The sequence below is a fragment of the Musca domestica genome, unplaced genomic scaffold (assembly GCF_030504385.1).
Source record: "Musca domestica strain aabys unplaced genomic scaffold, Musca_domestica.polishedcontigs.V.1.1 33, whole genome shotgun sequence".
NCBI lineage: Eukaryota > Metazoa > Arthropoda > Insecta > Diptera > Muscidae > Musca > Musca domestica.
The window spans coordinates 10,177,465-10,195,226 of NW_026712312.1; the positions used below are offsets into that span (position 1 = coordinate 10,177,465).

Genomic DNA, 17,762 nt, shown 5'->3' on the forward strand with positions numbered 1-17,762 from the left:
TCTTCGATATTGCAGGTGTTAGACAGGGTAGCTGGGTACAGGCTCCTCTCTAAGTGACTCTTATAGTAGATTAGTATCGTATCAAATAGAAAATGTAGCATCATTGAAAGATTCGCGTAAGTCGTAAGTGGGTCAATGGACTTCCAGCGGAAAGACCTCAGAGCTGACCAGCCAGGGCACACGACCTACAACAGAATTTGGCATAATATTTGTTCTTGCAGTAACGTCCCCTTACGATCAGATTGCAATTGGCGAAGTGGCCATTGTCGATGCACTCGGGATTCAATGGGATGGTAGCTGCAAAAGAGAGCGACAGAAGGAAGAAGTTATTATTCGAATACCCAGGACTCAGCAATGAGCTACTCACATTCGATGTTTATATTCTCCTCGCTGAAACTATAGCTGACAGCATTGGCAGCCTTGCAACCATATTTGCCGGAATCAGTGGTACTGACATTGTTGATAATCACGCGATAAGGTTCACCTGTTCGAAGGGAGGGATGGACCGACGTCCATTTAAATGGGATGTGAATAAATGCGAATACGACTTTACTTACGAACTGATATTTGGACCCGTTCGCTGGGCACCAATGGCAGGCCATCCTTCGTCCAGGTCACATTTGGAGTTGGATATCCTTGAACGGAACAGCTGAAGGCAACAGTGGAACCGGGCTGGTAGGTATTCGAAGGATCCTTGCCAATGACGGCATTGACGGGCACTGTTTCGGGAGCACGCAAGAGAACAAGTTTTAATTATTTGTTTAAATAATAAAATGCCATCAATACCACGACACATAAATTTATTAATTAATTAGAATTTTGTTGTTGCAACATGGTCAGGCTTAATCTCATTATTGTTATTTTCATAAAAAAACGTTGTATTATTAGTGGAGAATGAGAATTAAATCATACCAACTATGAAACTTTTGAATGCGTATTATGACTTTAAAGCAGTTATTTCTTAAAGCCGAGCGGAACTAATAAATGGGAGATATATCCTACTCTGAATCAATGTATGTGAACCGATATTCATCAAAATGTATCCTTTTTGAGCTGATATTACCCTTTTTTACACAATAAATGTGAAATCGAATGAAAATATATATTTGGGAACTATATATGCAAATGTGGACCGATCTCTACAATTTTGTGGAGGGCATTTTTACGCGTGTGAGAGACTTGAATATAAAATCGAATGAAACAAGTATATGGGACCTAAAGCTATATCTATACCGATTTTCACAAAATTTTATACACTTTCTTCTAGCCTGAATTCGTTTGCGAATCGTACGTACGTCCCGAAATTTACTCGATTTGGGCTGATATCAGCCATTATTTGCACAATAAATCTGAAATCGGATTAAGTATATATATGGGATAAAATATGGCAAAGGTATTTCCAAGCTCTATAAGATCTTGATCTTGATAAAATTTCTCAGGAGTACTGTACCTGATATCTGATACCAAACATCATTCTTGTCGGATGCATATTGCATGTGACGGATTTAAACATCAAATCGGATGAAACATATATATATGGAAGCTATAACTATATCTGAACCGATATTCACCAAATTTGATGTACTTGCTTCTAGACTGAATGCGGTCAGATGTACCTAAATTTAGGATTTTGGACAGATATTTGCACATTTCAACCGAAATCAGTTAAAGATTTATTTAGGAGCTATATCTTAATCTGTTCTGGGGACAAACATATATTGTTTGGAAATATTCATCTCAATCGGATAATAAATGCGACCTGCATTTTGTTAAAATCGACTCAGACAGTGATTCTATGAAGATCCTCAAAAGTAACTATGCGTATATCTCGTCTCCTTCCCCACCTTACAAACAAATGTACAAATACACAGTGTGGTGTAGGGTATAATTATTGGGAGAAGAACACTTGAAGAAAAAAGTTATTTAGAGCTATTTTTTAAACTTTTGGCATACTCTGGAGGGGAATCAGAAGGAATAATACCATATTGTCCATTCTCGCACGTCACTTTAGTGTGATATAAATATTACCACATGGCGAATTTGGACGATTGAAAATTAATAAATTAAAAATTATTTTTATATGAACTATTTTTAAACTCTTGTGGGAAAAGTCCTAGAAATAGGGAACCGATCCCTAACATAAACCTTAGTGTAACATAAGTAAAAATAAAGGGAAGTGCTCATATTGAAAAAAATCGAACACTGTTTTTTTCTTTAACTTTTCACTCTTGTAGAGGGAGTTACAAGAATGAGGTAGGTAATTTTGTCCATTTTAGCACCTGGTCTAAATATCACAGAATATTGGATTGTTAGTTGTTTTGCTAAGTTTGTTAATTTTTGAAGCGGAGTTACCAAAACACTGGACTCCTATATTCAAATTTCACACTAACTCTAATGTAGACAAAAATATAGGATGTGGAAGTTTAACGACTTTGCACGACTCTAGTCAAGGGTTGAAGAAACGGAAGTGCTCGCTCGCAAACGATTAAAAATACGATCTTCTCCCTTGAGCTCATTGAGAGAAATTCTCACGCATTTCTGCGAAACTATTTTGGGGGACCTACTAATACAATTACCAAATACACCTAAGTCTGTTTTTACACGGTCTTTTTGTACACGGTTTTGATATAACACGGTTTGAAAATTGAATATTTTTAATTTATTTACACGATTTAATTCCATTTAGCACGATCTGAAATTTTATGTACTTAAATTTTTTTGTCAAATTTAATTTTTGCGAAGCACAAAAAAGTATTTATGAAAGAAAAAAGTCTGAAACCATCGATAGTATCGACAATTTGCGAACACTAGCTTAAAGATTTAAGTGAGTAACGCGTACAAACAATTTTTACTGGTCAAAGCAAATGTGAATAGCACTATGTGCATACATACAATAAAATTTACTGGTCAGAGCAATTGAAACGTGTTAATATTTTGTGAACTGTTAATGCAATAAGACGTGTTTGGTAAAGAAAAAAATAAAAATTCTTGTTTTTCACTAATTTTAATAGGTTTTAGAGATTAGGAACAAATCACCCATTTTTGTATAAGATCAATGTCTTTTTTACACGGTTTTTTTTACACGGTTTTTTTTTTACACGGCTTCTTCTGGAACTAATCTACCGTGTAAAAACAGACTTAGGTGTATTCCATATTCCAGTTGGAACAATTTCCAAGACCATTTCAGATCGTCCCGTACGTCACATACATACAGTGTTATAAATTAGAGCATGCAATAACATAATACCACAAACAATAGAGTTTAGAATTAAATTCTCAAAACTGATCGCAATTGAGACATGCAAATACTTACCAACAACAACGTATGGTGGTGGCACTGCTGGTGGTCTAGTCGGCCTGTATGGGTACGTGGGCACTTGACTTACCGGCGCCTTTGGTGGTTCAATGATATATTTCAAATATTCCGACTCGTCGTTGTTTGCAGCTCGCACCGGACCAACGGCGACCAGCGTTACCTTTATCGACGATGGCCGAACACTGAGACGGTTCCATGCCTCACAGGTGTATGGACCCAAATCGGTTAATTGCACGGAACGGAACGTCAACGAATAGTCGCGGGCCAATTCGAAGCGAGAACTCAACAACGGCAGGCGACTGCGATTGCGCCACCAATGGACCATCGGTTCGGGATGACCACCAGCCGGACAGCGCACCACCGCGGGTCTGTTCAGTGTAACGATCTGTGTGACATTCTTGTCGCCATACACATAAGCAGGCATTGGAACGGGATCTGTAGAGGGTTAGTTACGGGGAAAGCAAGGCAAAAGCAAAAGCAACAAACCAAAACCAATCACCAGGACATGCACAGGGCAGAAAAACCAAGAAAAATGCAAACATTGCGTCCCAATAAGGAGTGGTAAGTTAGTAAAAGCAATTCAAACACCGTGGGCACATTAGGCCTTACTTACCTGTCACTTGCAATTCAATTTCACGCCTCACCGGCTCGCCTAAGCCATTGCTGGCCAAGCACACATAGGAGCCACTGTCGGTTTGACGCACTTGCACAATTGTCAAATCGCCACTGGATGTCAAAACATAACGTCCTTGGTTGGTGTCGACCTGCAAGAGGGTGAAAAGATGATATCAAGTCAACTTCTGAGTGAGACGTTGCACTTACCACAACATTGTTGCGGGACCAGGTGACATTTGGCGCTGGATTGCCCGTAGCAAAGCATCTGAGCACAGCAATACCACCCAATGGAGTATTAACATCGGTTTCGGCCTTTTCCTTGGGAACAAGAGATGCCTTCACGTCTTCTGGGTACACCACAACCGGAGCTGGAGTTGTGGGTGCTGTTGTCGGTCTGGTGGGTACGGCTGGGTGCACACACACAAATCCACATCCGTTGCTGCAGCATTTGTTGTTTTCACGGCAGTCGGCGTCGGTGTTGCATTCGCGACCGCACACTCCATCGCTGGCGGTCAAACGAGGACAGATGCCAGGTTTGTTGATGAGACGGCATTCGGGCTTGAATTCTCCAGATCTTTCGTTGGACACCTCCACCGCACACTGCTGACCATCGGGACACTCGTAGTCAGCACATGGATTGTCACATTCGCATCGGGAACATTCCTCGTCGACGGCAACCCGGTGCTTTCCATACGGACAGGAAAGGGCGGCGCATTCGTTTTCGTACTGCTCGCATCGATTGACAGGCAACACCTCATTAACCGCTGGTTCGGCTTCTGCATGGAAACGGAAAGGAAAACATGTATCAGAATAAGTTAGAATTCGGAACGTGTGGATCATCTCTTGTTACATCTACACCATCACCCGAACCCAGAACCCAAAACCATCCTTAACCAATTCCCCGTGCTTCTTAAAAACTAATCTACAGGGATGAGCGTGCAAACGAGCAACTATAAATTTGTGTAAATGTATGGGTGCAACTAAAACAAAGTATGGGGTGCAATGGAGAGTGGCGGTGCACGTGAGCGTTTTTAACCTAAAAAGGTGCGGGAATAAGGCGCCCATGCAGGCAAACTGGGCTTACTTGCGCAGTAGTTATAACAAGATTCATAGGATCGGAAGTTATTCTGGTTGCCAGCGCAACCCGAATAAATGAACGACACGCAATTGCCGCGAGCATCGTCGTAATACCAGCGCCGTTCGGTGAGTGCCTCACCATTGCAGCGTCCCACGTCCACTTGTTGCTTGCAGATATCTGGACTCATAACAGGGAGGAAACGTTTAGATAGCCAGAACAAGAAAGACAAACTACAATGAAGCTACAAGTATACCTTTGGTGTCAGTGTACGTCGGTTCCTGGCCGATAATGCATCGGGCCTCACATTCGGCGCGACTCTCGAAACGATTTGCGGTACCTTGGCAGCCGCCGTAGGTAAAAGCTTCACATGTACGCGACTCTTTGTTGAAGTAGAAGCGCGTCTGCCACTGGCGACAGGGTCCGGACGAGACCTCCTCGTTGCAGACATCTAATAGGAGCTCAAGGCGATTAAACTTACCCGTCTAGCACTGAATGAAAGGACACTAAAAGAGACAAACTTACCAACTCCCTTGAATTCGCCGCACTGGCGTTCGCATTGTTCTCGCGACAGGAATCGATTGCCGTTGCCGCCACATCCGGTATAGGTGAAGGCCACACAGGACGAGCTTTCTCTGTCGTAGTGCCAGGCTGTGGTGCTGTTGTCGCATTCTCCAGCTTCCATGGGAAGATCGCACACCGAGTATGCCTACAGGACAATATGAGAGAGTAAATTATACACCTTCAAGCAACGACATCAATTCCACTTACAGGCTGGGGTTCGGGTTGGGGCTGTGACTCCTCACCGCCGCACATCGACACACATTCCCGTTCGGTGACGAAATTGTTGCGATTACCGCGACATCCGCTGAACTCAAACTCGAGACATCTGCCTTCGGCCTCACTGAAGTGCCATCTGATCATTGTTTCGTTGCAGTTGCCCGAAAGAGCCGGCAGCTGACAGGTGTTGTGAACTGCGAAGCATTCGTCTTCACACTCGGATTCGGTGGCATAGTTGTTGGCATTGCCACCACAGCCGGTGTAGACAAAGCGATCGCACACACCATCTTCGCTGTTATAATACCAGCGCACCTCGTTCTCCAAGCAGTTTCCGTGGGCAACGGGAAGGAAGCACTTGTTGCTACTCTCCACCTCAGGACTACTCTCTACTTCGGGTTCTGGTTCAGGTTCAGGTGCACCAAATCGATTGCCCAGATCCTCAGGTTCAGATTCGGCCAAACAACGTCGGTCACATTCCTCTTTGGTGGCGAAGCGGTTACCATTGCCGCCACAACCGCCATAGTAGAAAACGTTACAGCGCGACTCCTGCGAATCGAAGTACCACATGACGCTATAGTCGTCACAATCACCCATATCCTGGCCCAGCAGACAGATATTATCTTCCACAGTTTCTGGTTCTGCTTTCTCAACAGGACGCGACTCGGGCTGAGGCTGAGGCTGGGGTTCAGGTTCAGCCTGGCTAATACATTTTCGTGCACAGTCTTCTTCGGTTTCGAATCGATTACCGTTTCCTTCACAGCCACCATAGTAGAATTGTCTGCATTGGCCGCGCTCTCTATCGTAGTGCCAATTGAGGGTAAAGTTTCCGCATGGTCCCTGAGCCGGTGGTTCATCACAGACATTTGTACTGACTGCTGGCTGTTCGGGCTCTGGCTGAGGCTGAGGCTTTGGTTCGGGTTTCTTTTCACAACGGCGCATACAGCTCTCTTCCGAAGCGAACTTATTCTCGTTGCCACCGCATCCTCCATAGTAGAATTCCCGGCAGCGTTGGTGTTTCGTGTCGTAGTACCACATGGGTTGGTAGTTGTCGCAACCGCCTGTCTCAGCTGGTATTTCGCATATATCCTTGGCTATATTTGACAAAAAGGAAAAAAATCAAAGTCCATTAATTTAAAAAATCGCTCGAAACGGAAAGGGGTTACAGTGCGTCACAACATTGACTTGCCGATGAAAGCTGACAAACATCGATCTATAGAATGGGTATTTACAAAGTCCATAATCGGTTGGACCGACTGAACCCGTGTCCACAGCCATAGATGCGACTTCTTCGTCATTGTCTCGAAGTACCTTAAATACCGGACGAGGTATCCTCTTTACAGTCGTTTCTAGTAAAGAACAACTTAATGTCACCCCCTATGTAGGGCGGACAGTCCCTTGTTCTTTTGCCGGAAATGACTCAAAAAAGGATGTATTCGATCTATTACATACGGACGCAAGGATATTCTAACTATACCCACTGAACGCTTCGGGTTTAAATCTCACATACACATCTTTCACATCTTGGCTGAGGACACACTTATCGCAATGAATAACCTTACCGACTTCCTTGGGACAATGGACCTCGCACGACTCCAATGAGGGGAAATTGTTCTTGTTTCCGCCGCAGCCCGTGTAGTAGAAGGGCAGACACTTCTTCTCGGTCTCGCTGTAATGCCAACGTGGATGTTTCTCGCTGCAGTCACCGGTTTGCTTGGGTAGCGAGCAATAATCTACATACAGCAGGCATGATCGTGCACGTGCATTTGCATTCAATAGTGTTGAAATTTTTTTTGTAAAGAGAGCATGTGTGTGTGTTGGGAGAGAGAGGGGTAGCAGGCAAACAAAAAGCAAGCAATCACAAACATATATAGAGAGATGTGGAAAGGGGAGAATAAAATGGGAAAAATGAGTGAGTATTAAATGATCCATCACCAAATGAGAAGAGAGGGGTGGGGTAGACAATGAGAATTACAATAAACCACAACCGTCAAAAGCATACGCCAGTGGCTTAATCTAATGCAAATGGTTTGGTTTTAAATTTCGAAAATAATTCAAACCTTTGTGGACTCCGGGCTGGCGACAGTGGTAGTTGCAGGCATATTCCGTGGGATAGTTGTTCTTGTTGCCCTTGCAGCCGCCATATCGGAATGGACGGCATACATCGGTCTGATTGTCATAGTACCAGCGTTCAAAGTTGCCCTCACATGGTCCTTCGTCCATCGGCTGATCGCAGGGAGCTGTAAACAAACATACATATTCATCCAATCTGTCGCTCAGGTATATCGCGCCGACTTACGTGTAGTCTCACTAACTGCACAGAACGATTGGCATTCTTCCTTCGTATCGAAACGGTTGTTGGTACCGAAGCAGCCACCGTATTTGAACTGCTCGCAACGGCCGCGCTCGGCATCAAAGTACCACTTAGTAAGGTCGCCGGTGCAAGGACCAGAACTCTTGGGCAGATAACAGGCCTCCTTGCCGGTGTATTCCTGGCAAGTTTCCTTGCACTCAGATTCACTTTCAAAGCGATTTCCATTACCTTCACAGCCTCCGTACCAGAACTTGGCGCATGCGCCGTAGGATGTGTCGAAGAAGTATTTGATGCTGAAGTCACCGCAGGGACCGGTCTCCTTGGGCAGTCCACACGCCTTCTGGGGTGGTTCCTTGACATTTTCACAACCTTCAAATTTGCTTCCTTGGGCAGAGGTGACACCATCGGGACAGCAGCCATACTTGCTCTCCAGGCATGTGCATCCTTCGAAGTTCCAGCCCTTGGCCGGTGTCTTTTCATCTGGACAGCATTTGAACGGTGTCTGTAAGCAGTGACAGCCTTGCTGCTGGGGTCCTTGTGCAACTGTAATGCCGTCGGGACAGCAGCCAAATTGGAACGTGTGACAGGCACATCCTTCAAAGTTGCTTCCTTGGGCCGCAGTAAGTTTATCTGGGCAACATCCGAACTGAGAACTTTCGCAGTCGCAGCCCTTGTTATTTGGTCCAAGGGCAGCCGTTTTGTTGTCTGGACAACATCCGTATGGAGCGTACTGGCACTCGCAGCCTTCGAAGTTGGGGCCACGGGCGCTGTTGATGTTATCGGGACAACATCCGTAGACCGAGTTCAAACAACAACCTTCACCCATTGAACCGTGAGCCGGAGTTTCATTGTCTGGACAACAACCGAAAGGTTCGTGAGTGCAAGCTGGGCATCCCTGATAGTTGGGGCCTGAGGCAGCAGTGCGACCATCTGGACAGCAACCGAATTCCGAGGATCTACAGTCCGTAGAACTGGTAAGAGTAGGAGCATCGCAACCTGCAAAGTCAGGACCAGTAGCCTCAGTAGTACCATCAGGACAGCATCCAAACTCTGCAAAGGAACATGACTGAATGATTTCGGGTGTAGCTGGAGCCTCAGTTGTTTCGGGAACTTCGGTAGACTCGCTAGATTCAGGTTCTTCAGTTGACACATAGTTCTCGAGTGCTGGTTCAGTCGACATTGTCGTTTCTTCTTCAGGCATTTCGGTAGTCGTTGTTGGAGGTTCGGTAGTTGGTTCAGGACAGCCTTCATCGTCCTCGCCCTCAGCTGGTGTGAACTTGTCTGGACAACATCCGAACAATGTTTCGGCACATTGTGACTTGGGACATCCTTCGTTGTTGCTGCCCGCGGCTGGAGAAACACCATCGGGACAACAACCAAATTCGGTGTCTTTACAAGTCTTGGGAATGGGACAACCTTCGTCGAATGGACCTTTAGCAAGACTCTTGCCATCTGGACAGCAACCATATTTTGTCTTACTGCAATCTTTAGGCTTCTTGCGCTTACATTTTCTGGGCCTAGTTTCCTTGGTAATGACTGCCTGGAGAGTATTGGGAGTACTCTTCTCGAACTCATCATCTTCGGAAGTCCAAATGTCAACCGTAGTAGCCTCGTCAGTTGAGAGTGAAGTGTCACCAGAGCTTTCGGTCGTGGAATCGAAAACGTCTGATGAGGTCGATAAGTCTTGGGATGATGTTGTAGTTTCACTTGATTCGGCGCTAGTTGTGTCCGATCCGGATGTGGTGGCTTCTGAGCCTGTCTCTGTTGTAACATCGGAAAGCCCAGTTGTATCCGATGAGGTCGTTTGTCCACTGGCATCAGTTGTGGTGTCTTCGGCAGCTTCGGTACTGGTAGATATTCCAGAGTCTGTGGTGGTGTCCGTGATGTCGGTAGCAATGGTCGAACTAAAGTCTGTGGATCCGACGTCTGTAGAGGCTGTGGACGCGGCAGGAGATGACTCTGAGGTTTCATCAGTAGACAATGTTGCTTCTGCCTCAGTGACAGTAGAACCAGAAGATTCTGTTGATTCATCTGTGGAGCTTGATTCGTCAGTTGAATCGCTGGAATCTGTTGTTGATGCCGAAGCGTCTGTAGAAACAAAGCTTTCTGTGCTACCGGACACGTCGGTAGTGTCTGAGCTATCCGTTGTTTCTGTTGCTGTTGAAGCTTCGGTAGAACCTGAAGAGTCAGTGGACTCAGAAACATCCGTCGTTGAGTCGGAACCTTCAGTCGATGTAGATGGGTCGGTTGAGCCTGAAACATCTGTGGAGGCAGAAACGTCTGTGGTACCCGACACGTCTGTAGCATCTGAAGAGGCGGCGGTAGTTGTTTCTGACACACCGGTGGAACCAGATTCTTCGGTCGTGGCGTCACTTGAAGGAGTGGTATCGCTTGTGGCGTCGGTTGAGGATGAGGCATCGGTTGAGGATGTGGCATCACTTGCTGTTGTGTCGGTTGAAGGTGTCGTATCGCTTGGTGTAGTGTCGGTTGGGGGTGTGGTATCGCTTGGTGTAGTATCCGTCGGATCGGTGATGTCACTGGAAGTAGTTTCGGTGACATCGCTTAAAGTGGATGCGGATGTCTCAGTCGAAGTATCGCTCGTAGTGGAATCTTCAGTAGCGGCGGAATTTTCGGTTGAGCTTGAAGCGTCAGTTGAGGCAGGTGCGTCAGTAGTGTCCGAAACATCTGTCGACGATGTAGCATCAGTTGAGTCTGAAGCATCAGTTGAGACCGAAGCAGCGGTTGAATCTGTAGCATCAGTGGTGTCGCTAACGTCAATGGTGGTAGACGATTCAGTCGATGCCTCTGTTGAACCTGAGACATCGGTTGAAGATCCTGTTGCGCCGGTCGGTTCAGAAGCATCAGTACTGGAAGTAATGTCGGTAGTTTGGGTAGCATCAGTAGATGATGACACATCAGTGGATCCTGTTGCCTCGGTAACACCATCTGTAGTGCCAGGTGATTCCGTACTTTCTTCAGTAAAGTCCTGTGTCGATCCCGAGACACCCTCAGGTTCCTTTGTAAGATCTGTGGAGGATTCTGTTGAGGCGGACGAGTCGGTCGAATCAGTAACCGGTGCATCTGTAGTTTCGTCAGTGCTGGATGAACCAGTTGTCTCCAATAGATCAACCGTTGTATCTTCTGTGCCAACGGAACCTTCTGTAGATCCAGTTTGTGATTCAGTGACACCAGATTCGGAAGTTGTTTCCATATCTCCACTACCTTCCTCAGTATCCATGGACGATAAAGAAGTGCTTTCGGTGGCATCACCAGAACCCTCAACTGTCGTTAAGGGAGCGTCAGTCGATGCAGCTTCATCCGTGGTATCTGTTGGAGGAGTGCTGTCACTCATCATAAGTTCGTCGGTAATGAATGAGGAAACAGTTGTTTCTTCGTCCAGTTCAATTCCGTCTGAGATCTTCAGATCCTCACTCATCTTAGCTGTAACAACTTTAACGTCTTCCTCTTCCTCATCTTCGCAATCTTCCTCATCGTCATCGGAAATTTCTTTGTCCGCACTGTCAACAGGCAAGACTTCGTCATCTGTACAAGCTTGTGTGTTACATTTCTCCGATAAGGCTTCGATTTTGTTTTTGTCACAGTTGTCGGATTTGGTTCCATTTGCCAAACACATCACCTCGCGCTGTCTTTCACCACCACCGCATAGCTTGCTACATTCTCCCCAAGGACCTGTAAACCATTGGCCTGGACATTCCTTTTCTTCTCCTTCGCATTCCTTGGATGCTTCCGGTTTCATGGCAGCATCGCATTTCGACTCATCAGTAACTTTTGTGACGGTATTTCCGTCAAACTCTCCGCAGAGAACAACGCGGGATTGAACGCCTTTGCCACAAGGAGAAGAACACTTACTCCATTCCGAGGTAAACCACTGGGTTTTGCATTTCTTCGATTCACATGGTCTTGAAAGGAGGGGAACTTCCGGAGCACAAAATTCGTCAGGATACACTTTTCCTGATTTTGATCCACAAATTGCGGTACGTGTTTCTGTGGTTTGACCACATGCATCGCACTGAAGGAAAAAATATTGGGTCACAATGAAATTTCTTTAGAAACTGGTTCGATTCAACTTACCCCGCTCCATTGGGAAATTATCCAATCAACTCCCTCACAAGGAGCTAACATGCATGTCGTCTCTGTCTCTGGTTTCTCCTCAACACAATCTTCGTCGCTCAGCACTCGTTTGCGACCGTTCTCTTCGATGTAACAGGTAACTTTACGGGTCTTCTTGCCCTCTCCGCACAATTTGTCACACTGGAATAATATTGAGTGTTACGACTATGCTTCTGACCTATTGGGGATTATACTTACCGGTGACCATGGACCCAAATGGTATTTGGGACAATTCTTTACATCGCGATTACATTCCTGCTCCGTGGCTGGTTTGTTGCCAACTTCTTGCAGGCAGACGGCGTCATCCTCCACAGTGCGTTCTCCAGTTGGCGATATTCTCTCACAAGTCACAGTACGATTTTGCACACCATCCGAACCACAGCCCTTGGAACACTTGCCCCATTCTGCCGTTTGCCAATGGGGAGCACATGGTTCAGTTCCACATTCTTGACTTTCAACCGGTTTTGTCCTTTCGTCGCAGAAGTGGTCGTCAACACGGTCTAAATTGAAGCGATTGTTGCAACTTACGTTGCGGTGTTGGACACCACCACCACAGGAAGCACTGCATGGACCGAACTCCATGTGCGTCCAGTTGTAAACAGCGGGTGTGTTCGAAATAACTGTCTGGGGAATGCTGTACTCGTAGTCGACGCTGACGTTTTTATCCTGAACCAGGACAACAATATAAATCGATTCTGTAATGGGACCGCGGCAAGTCAACTGGTCGGGGGCGGCAAATCCATGTGGTTTGCGTTGGTATGTCCACCAGGAGCCAGCGAAGAACATTGGCCTAGGGAAATCGATACGCCAGTTGCCGTTCAAGTAGTAGTGGCTGGTGAGGTTGCGACAGGCCAGGTAATTATTGGACGGAGCAGTTTCCGTAATACGAATATTGGTGGCTCCACTTGGCACCAGCAGAATGTCATTGTAGCCGGTAGCCAAATTGTTGGTTGTAAAGCGATCCTTGAGTGTGCGGCACGTAGTTCCATCTCCTCCACACTGGCGGCACTTGTCTTCCTTGGCATTCGAACCCAACATCATGTCGCAGCCCACCGGCAAGCACTGGCCATCGACACACACATTCAGATCTTCGTCGTTGCAACGAGTACCGTCGATAACCTTGGCCTTGTGGCGGTAATAGAATCGTTCACCTTTTGGCATACAGTTCAGTTCGCAGGGATTTGGAGCACTTTTATAGGGTACCCAATTGTAGAAGATGCCATCGAAAGGTACGTTATTGAATCGCGCACACTGCTGAGATCTGAAATCGGGCTCATCCTCGGGGCAGTCTTGGGTGTTGCAGGAGAAGTAGCGACGATTGCCGCCGCTACACATAGGCGATCCGTCTGGCCTACGAAATACAAAACAAAGTCACTTACAACCAAGACATTGAACCTTTTCCGTTCACAACTTACCCCGTCCTCCGGCATTCTCTTGTTTGGTAGGAAACACCACCGCCGCAGGAACGTGAACATTCTGATGGAGAACTCCATTCGGTCCATTCGTTGGGGTCATCTCCCTCGCCACCGGGAACTATCGAACTAGCTGGTAAATACATGTTGGCACCATTCTGCCGCTTAAGTCTATCTCCGAACTGCAAAGATGGAGACATGGAGTTGTGTGAAGACTCTTAGTTAATTGTTAATGGCGACACTGTTAATTGTACTTACAAATCTGGCTTGAGAAGTCTGCACACAAACTATGATTAAGAGTGCTATCAAAGGCGGTAATCTGCAAAAAAATAAGAAAAACGACGGCAACATTAGAGAGACCCTACAAAGTACATATTTTCTGGATCGGCGTAAAATTCTAGCGATGTCTGTTTGTCTGTACGTCTGTCTGTTGTAATCAAGAATTGAGATAGAAGTCTAAAATTGGCATACATGCCCAGTAGGCAGGTTAATGGGTTATGTCGGTCCACGTTTTCATATAGCCGATATTCGGTATTTTGATGATTTCAGCAACATTATTCACCGAAATTGTAACAAATTTCGAATTTAAAGTTTGTAAAGGGTACTACAGCCTATGACAAAAAAATTCGTGTGTAGGTTCACGTTTTCGTATATCCACTATATAACGGTACATCCCGATATTCGGTATTTTGATGATTTTAGCGACATTATTCACCGGAATTGTTTCAAATTTGGTATTTGAAAATTTCGAAAGCGGGTCGACGTCTTCGTATATGTGCATGTGTGTGTATTGTTTTGAATAAAATAATAAAAAATACAATAATTTGAGATTATTTAAAATTCGGTTCAAAAATAAATGCATATTTTCGACGTTAATGGGCAATACATTGTAAAATTTTGGGATAAAACTGTGTTGTTCTACTATTTTAGATTCAATCTTGCGGAACAACCACAAAATTACATTCTTGTTATATTTTTTTAAATTTTTCAAGTTTCATTGAAGTTGAGTAACCTTTTTTATTGAGCCATGACTTCACATTAAATAAGCATCTCCAGTTCTGATTTTTTTACCTTTTCAAATTTTAATTGAATAGAAAATAGTTCCCTATTTATTTACATCAAACATTTTTAAACATTCTTTTTGACAATGTGATGAGTCAAAGGTATAGCTTAAAAAAACAGCTCAGGTAACCTCGTGCTCATTCTAGGATGACTTTATTTAACAATTTCTGTTTATAGTATATATAGAATTTATCAAGATTTTAAACATTTGCTCTACATTAACAATAAAATAAGCTATTGTGCTGTCATTAATTACACATTACACCCATTACATTATTATCTATTCAAAATTACATCGACAAGGAAAACAAAACAGAGACATGATCTTTTTCCTGTCGCCAAGGCACTACATCTTAAAAATTCTCCAAACTTCAGGGTAGCCAAATGACCTGCTGGGAAAATCCATTAACTTAGATGACACACATTTGTCGTTCGCATTCGTTTTCCGGTATGGAGTAAAAATACTCCACAAATTGTGACTATTTTTGTTAGCCAAAATCTCTAGATGCCGTACTCGCTTCGAGACCCACATTCATGTGTACACACACGCATGTAGATATGTGTAACGTATGTTTATGTTTTTCATCTGTGGTTAGTGATATTTTTAGAAAGCCTATTTCGACTGTCGAGCTCCTAATTTTACCAAAAAAAAATTAAAAAAAAATTATAAATAAATAAAAAAAAACTATTTTGGAGACAGTAGGAAACTCCGCCAACATCAATGGGACTTGTCACTACTATCTGTCAAAAACAAAATGAAATGTTTATAATGTCTCGAAATAGGAAGTGAGATTTCAAAGAGAGAATTGATGAGGAAGTGATATTTATCTCATCATTTAATTATTTTTTCCACAAAAATCACGTTTCTTTTCGACAGATGGAAAATGGTAAAAAAGTAAATGTTTCATGGAAATATTTAAATAAACAAGTAAATTAGTATCAGTCGGTTTTGCCGACAGATATATACCCCCAACCTTGAGTTATGACTATTCAAAGTGTTAACCCTTTATGGGGGAGGTACTGAAGCGGTTGGGCATTATTGACCAAATCGTATCTTACCTAAGACTGATATAAATATTACAACGTGCCAGAATTGGACTATATCGACTACTCCCTGTACTTTATAAAAGATATGTGCAAATTTTTGGGAAATGTGGAAATATGCGTGAGGTAACCGATATAGCGGACCGACGTATCCCATCTTCATACTTCATCTAAAACTTTTATAAATTATAAATTTCGATAAATTACATGTTCATATTAGATTTTGCTTAAGAGAAATATTTAGATTAAACAAGTTGTAAAGAATCGCCGACTTGTTTCGCAAGTTATGGCAGATATAAGTATTGGAAATGCTTATTTTGCTTTCTTTGTCCGTTTTGTTTTTCAAAAATCTTGACCCCTATGTGGGGGAGGTACCAAAAGAAATGGTCCGATCTGTACTATCTTTATCGCAGATCTTGTGTTGATGGATATATACAGATATACCAGTCTGAATGGAATCGGATGTTAATTTCGTGTTTTATGAGCTTCATGGATGTTCAAAATTGTAAGCCTTTGAGGAGTAGGTACCAGAAGGAATATTGTGATGTGTCTAATTTGAAGGGAACCAGATGCTTATTTTGGATTTTATGAGCGTTTTGGTTATTCAAAATTTTGACCCTTTGTGGGGGAGCTACAAGAAGGAGTGGACCGATACATTCCATCTTCATGTAATTTGAAGAAAATTGAATTCTCTGATGCAAGTATTAGGATTTGCAAAGTTGGAGCAAAATCGGATTACCATTTCTCTCTATGTGCAGTAATTTTTTTATTATTATTATTATTATTATTATTTTTTTTTTTTTTTTTTTTGAAACTCGACCTTTTGTGAGGTAGGTACCAGAAGGAGTGGACCGATATTGCTCATCTCCGAACTCAATCTAAGTTTGATAATAATATTACCATGTACCAGGTTTGGATCAAATCGGATACTACCTTCAAGAGTTATCGTGCACACCAGGCAGACAGATAGGAGGACGGACAGACCGACATTGCTAAATCGACTCCAAATGTTCTGATTTGGATTTGGTCTAAAGACACCTTGGTTCTAAAACCGTTATTTCGATGGTGCACGTTTTGGCGGTATCAAATGATATATATATACCCTCTCTAGCCATATGGCTGAGGGTATAAAAACGTTATGGTAGTACGTTACCGTAAGCTTTGTCCACATTGTATCAATAATGAGACATAAGAGAGCATACTTTTAGGCGTTGTTTTTATTTCCCATGCACTTTCCCATCTTAATATTTAAATTGAACAGCGGGATAAGGTACGCTGCTAGGACATTTATTTCTTTATCTCAGAAATGTTGGCTAAAGGCCCTTAACATAAAATGATGTAAAACTTAGTTAGAAATTTATTTCCAGTCTTAAAAATAGAAGTAAAAAATTAATTAAAAGAAATGGTAAAGTAATTTCAAGAACAAAAAAAGAAAAGAAGCAAAACTACAACATATACATTTGCTATCATAAGTAATAACTAGAGTTATATGGGAAAAAACATATTTTAATAAAGTTATTAATATAAATATATCCATTTATGGATTTTAAATTATTAAATTTAATCTAAATTCGAATGTCTGAAATTTTAAATCACAACTGATTCTGTTGAATAATTTACCCAAAAATACCACAAATTCGGGAGGTATAATTATATGGGGTCTATGGCTAATCATCATAGACACAATATCAAATATTATATCAAGTTTATAGCTCTACATAAATAATATGAGCTGTATGGACTTTAATTTACAAGCTTAATGGGGTGTCTAAGAATTATATCAAGTGACGTAATTAATATACTTTTCATATTTTGGTGGAATGGACGGTATAATGATGAACCCCCAAATTGACTTGGCACAATATAGCGCATTTATCCATTTTTCCGGCCCTATATCTCCACGTTAGAATTCACCTCATTCTCTCACTTGGTCATGCAACCATAGGGATCAATACTTTTACGAATATACTTTTTTCATAAATTTCAACACCGAACTAGAAAAATAACAGTCAGTCT

General features: G+C 43.2%; 1 protein-coding gene across 5 annotated transcripts in view; it reads right to left on the reverse strand.

Annotated features, from left to right (window-relative positions):
- Positions 1-119: 119 nt before the first annotated feature.
- LOC101894735 (papilin) overlaps positions 120-17,762 on the reverse strand; it is a 42,240-nt gene continuing 24,597 nt past the window's right edge. The window contains exons 2-18 of one of the 5 annotated variants that reach the window (XM_005176061.4): positions 13,899-13,959; positions 13,644-13,822; positions 12,427-13,579; positions 12,190-12,369; positions 8,083-12,127; positions 7,844-8,023; positions 7,346-7,516; positions 5,778-6,877; positions 5,532-5,715; positions 5,263-5,457; positions 5,016-5,186; positions 4,139-4,707; positions 3,930-4,080; positions 3,314-3,751; positions 558-719; positions 368-484; positions 120-297 (exon numbers count right to left, since the gene is read on the reverse strand). In XM_005176061.4, the coding sequence (XP_005176118.1) occupies positions 158-297; positions 368-484; positions 558-719; positions 3,314-3,751; positions 3,930-4,080; positions 4,139-4,707; positions 5,016-5,186; positions 5,263-5,457; positions 5,532-5,715; positions 5,778-6,877; positions 7,346-7,516; positions 7,844-8,023; positions 8,083-12,127; positions 12,190-12,369; positions 12,427-13,579; positions 13,644-13,822; positions 13,899-13,959 (9,196 nt within the window). In that variant the 3' untranslated portion in view covers positions 120-157. The remainder of the gene's footprint in view (positions 298-367; positions 485-557; positions 720-3,313; positions 3,752-3,929; positions 4,081-4,138; positions 4,708-5,015; positions 5,187-5,262; positions 5,458-5,531; positions 5,716-5,777; positions 6,878-7,345; positions 7,517-7,843; positions 8,024-8,082; positions 12,128-12,189; positions 12,370-12,426; positions 13,580-13,643; positions 13,823-13,898; positions 13,960-17,762) is intronic. The other 4 variants (XM_005176063.4, XM_005176062.4, XM_011296721.3 and 1 more) reach the window with 4 other exon arrangements.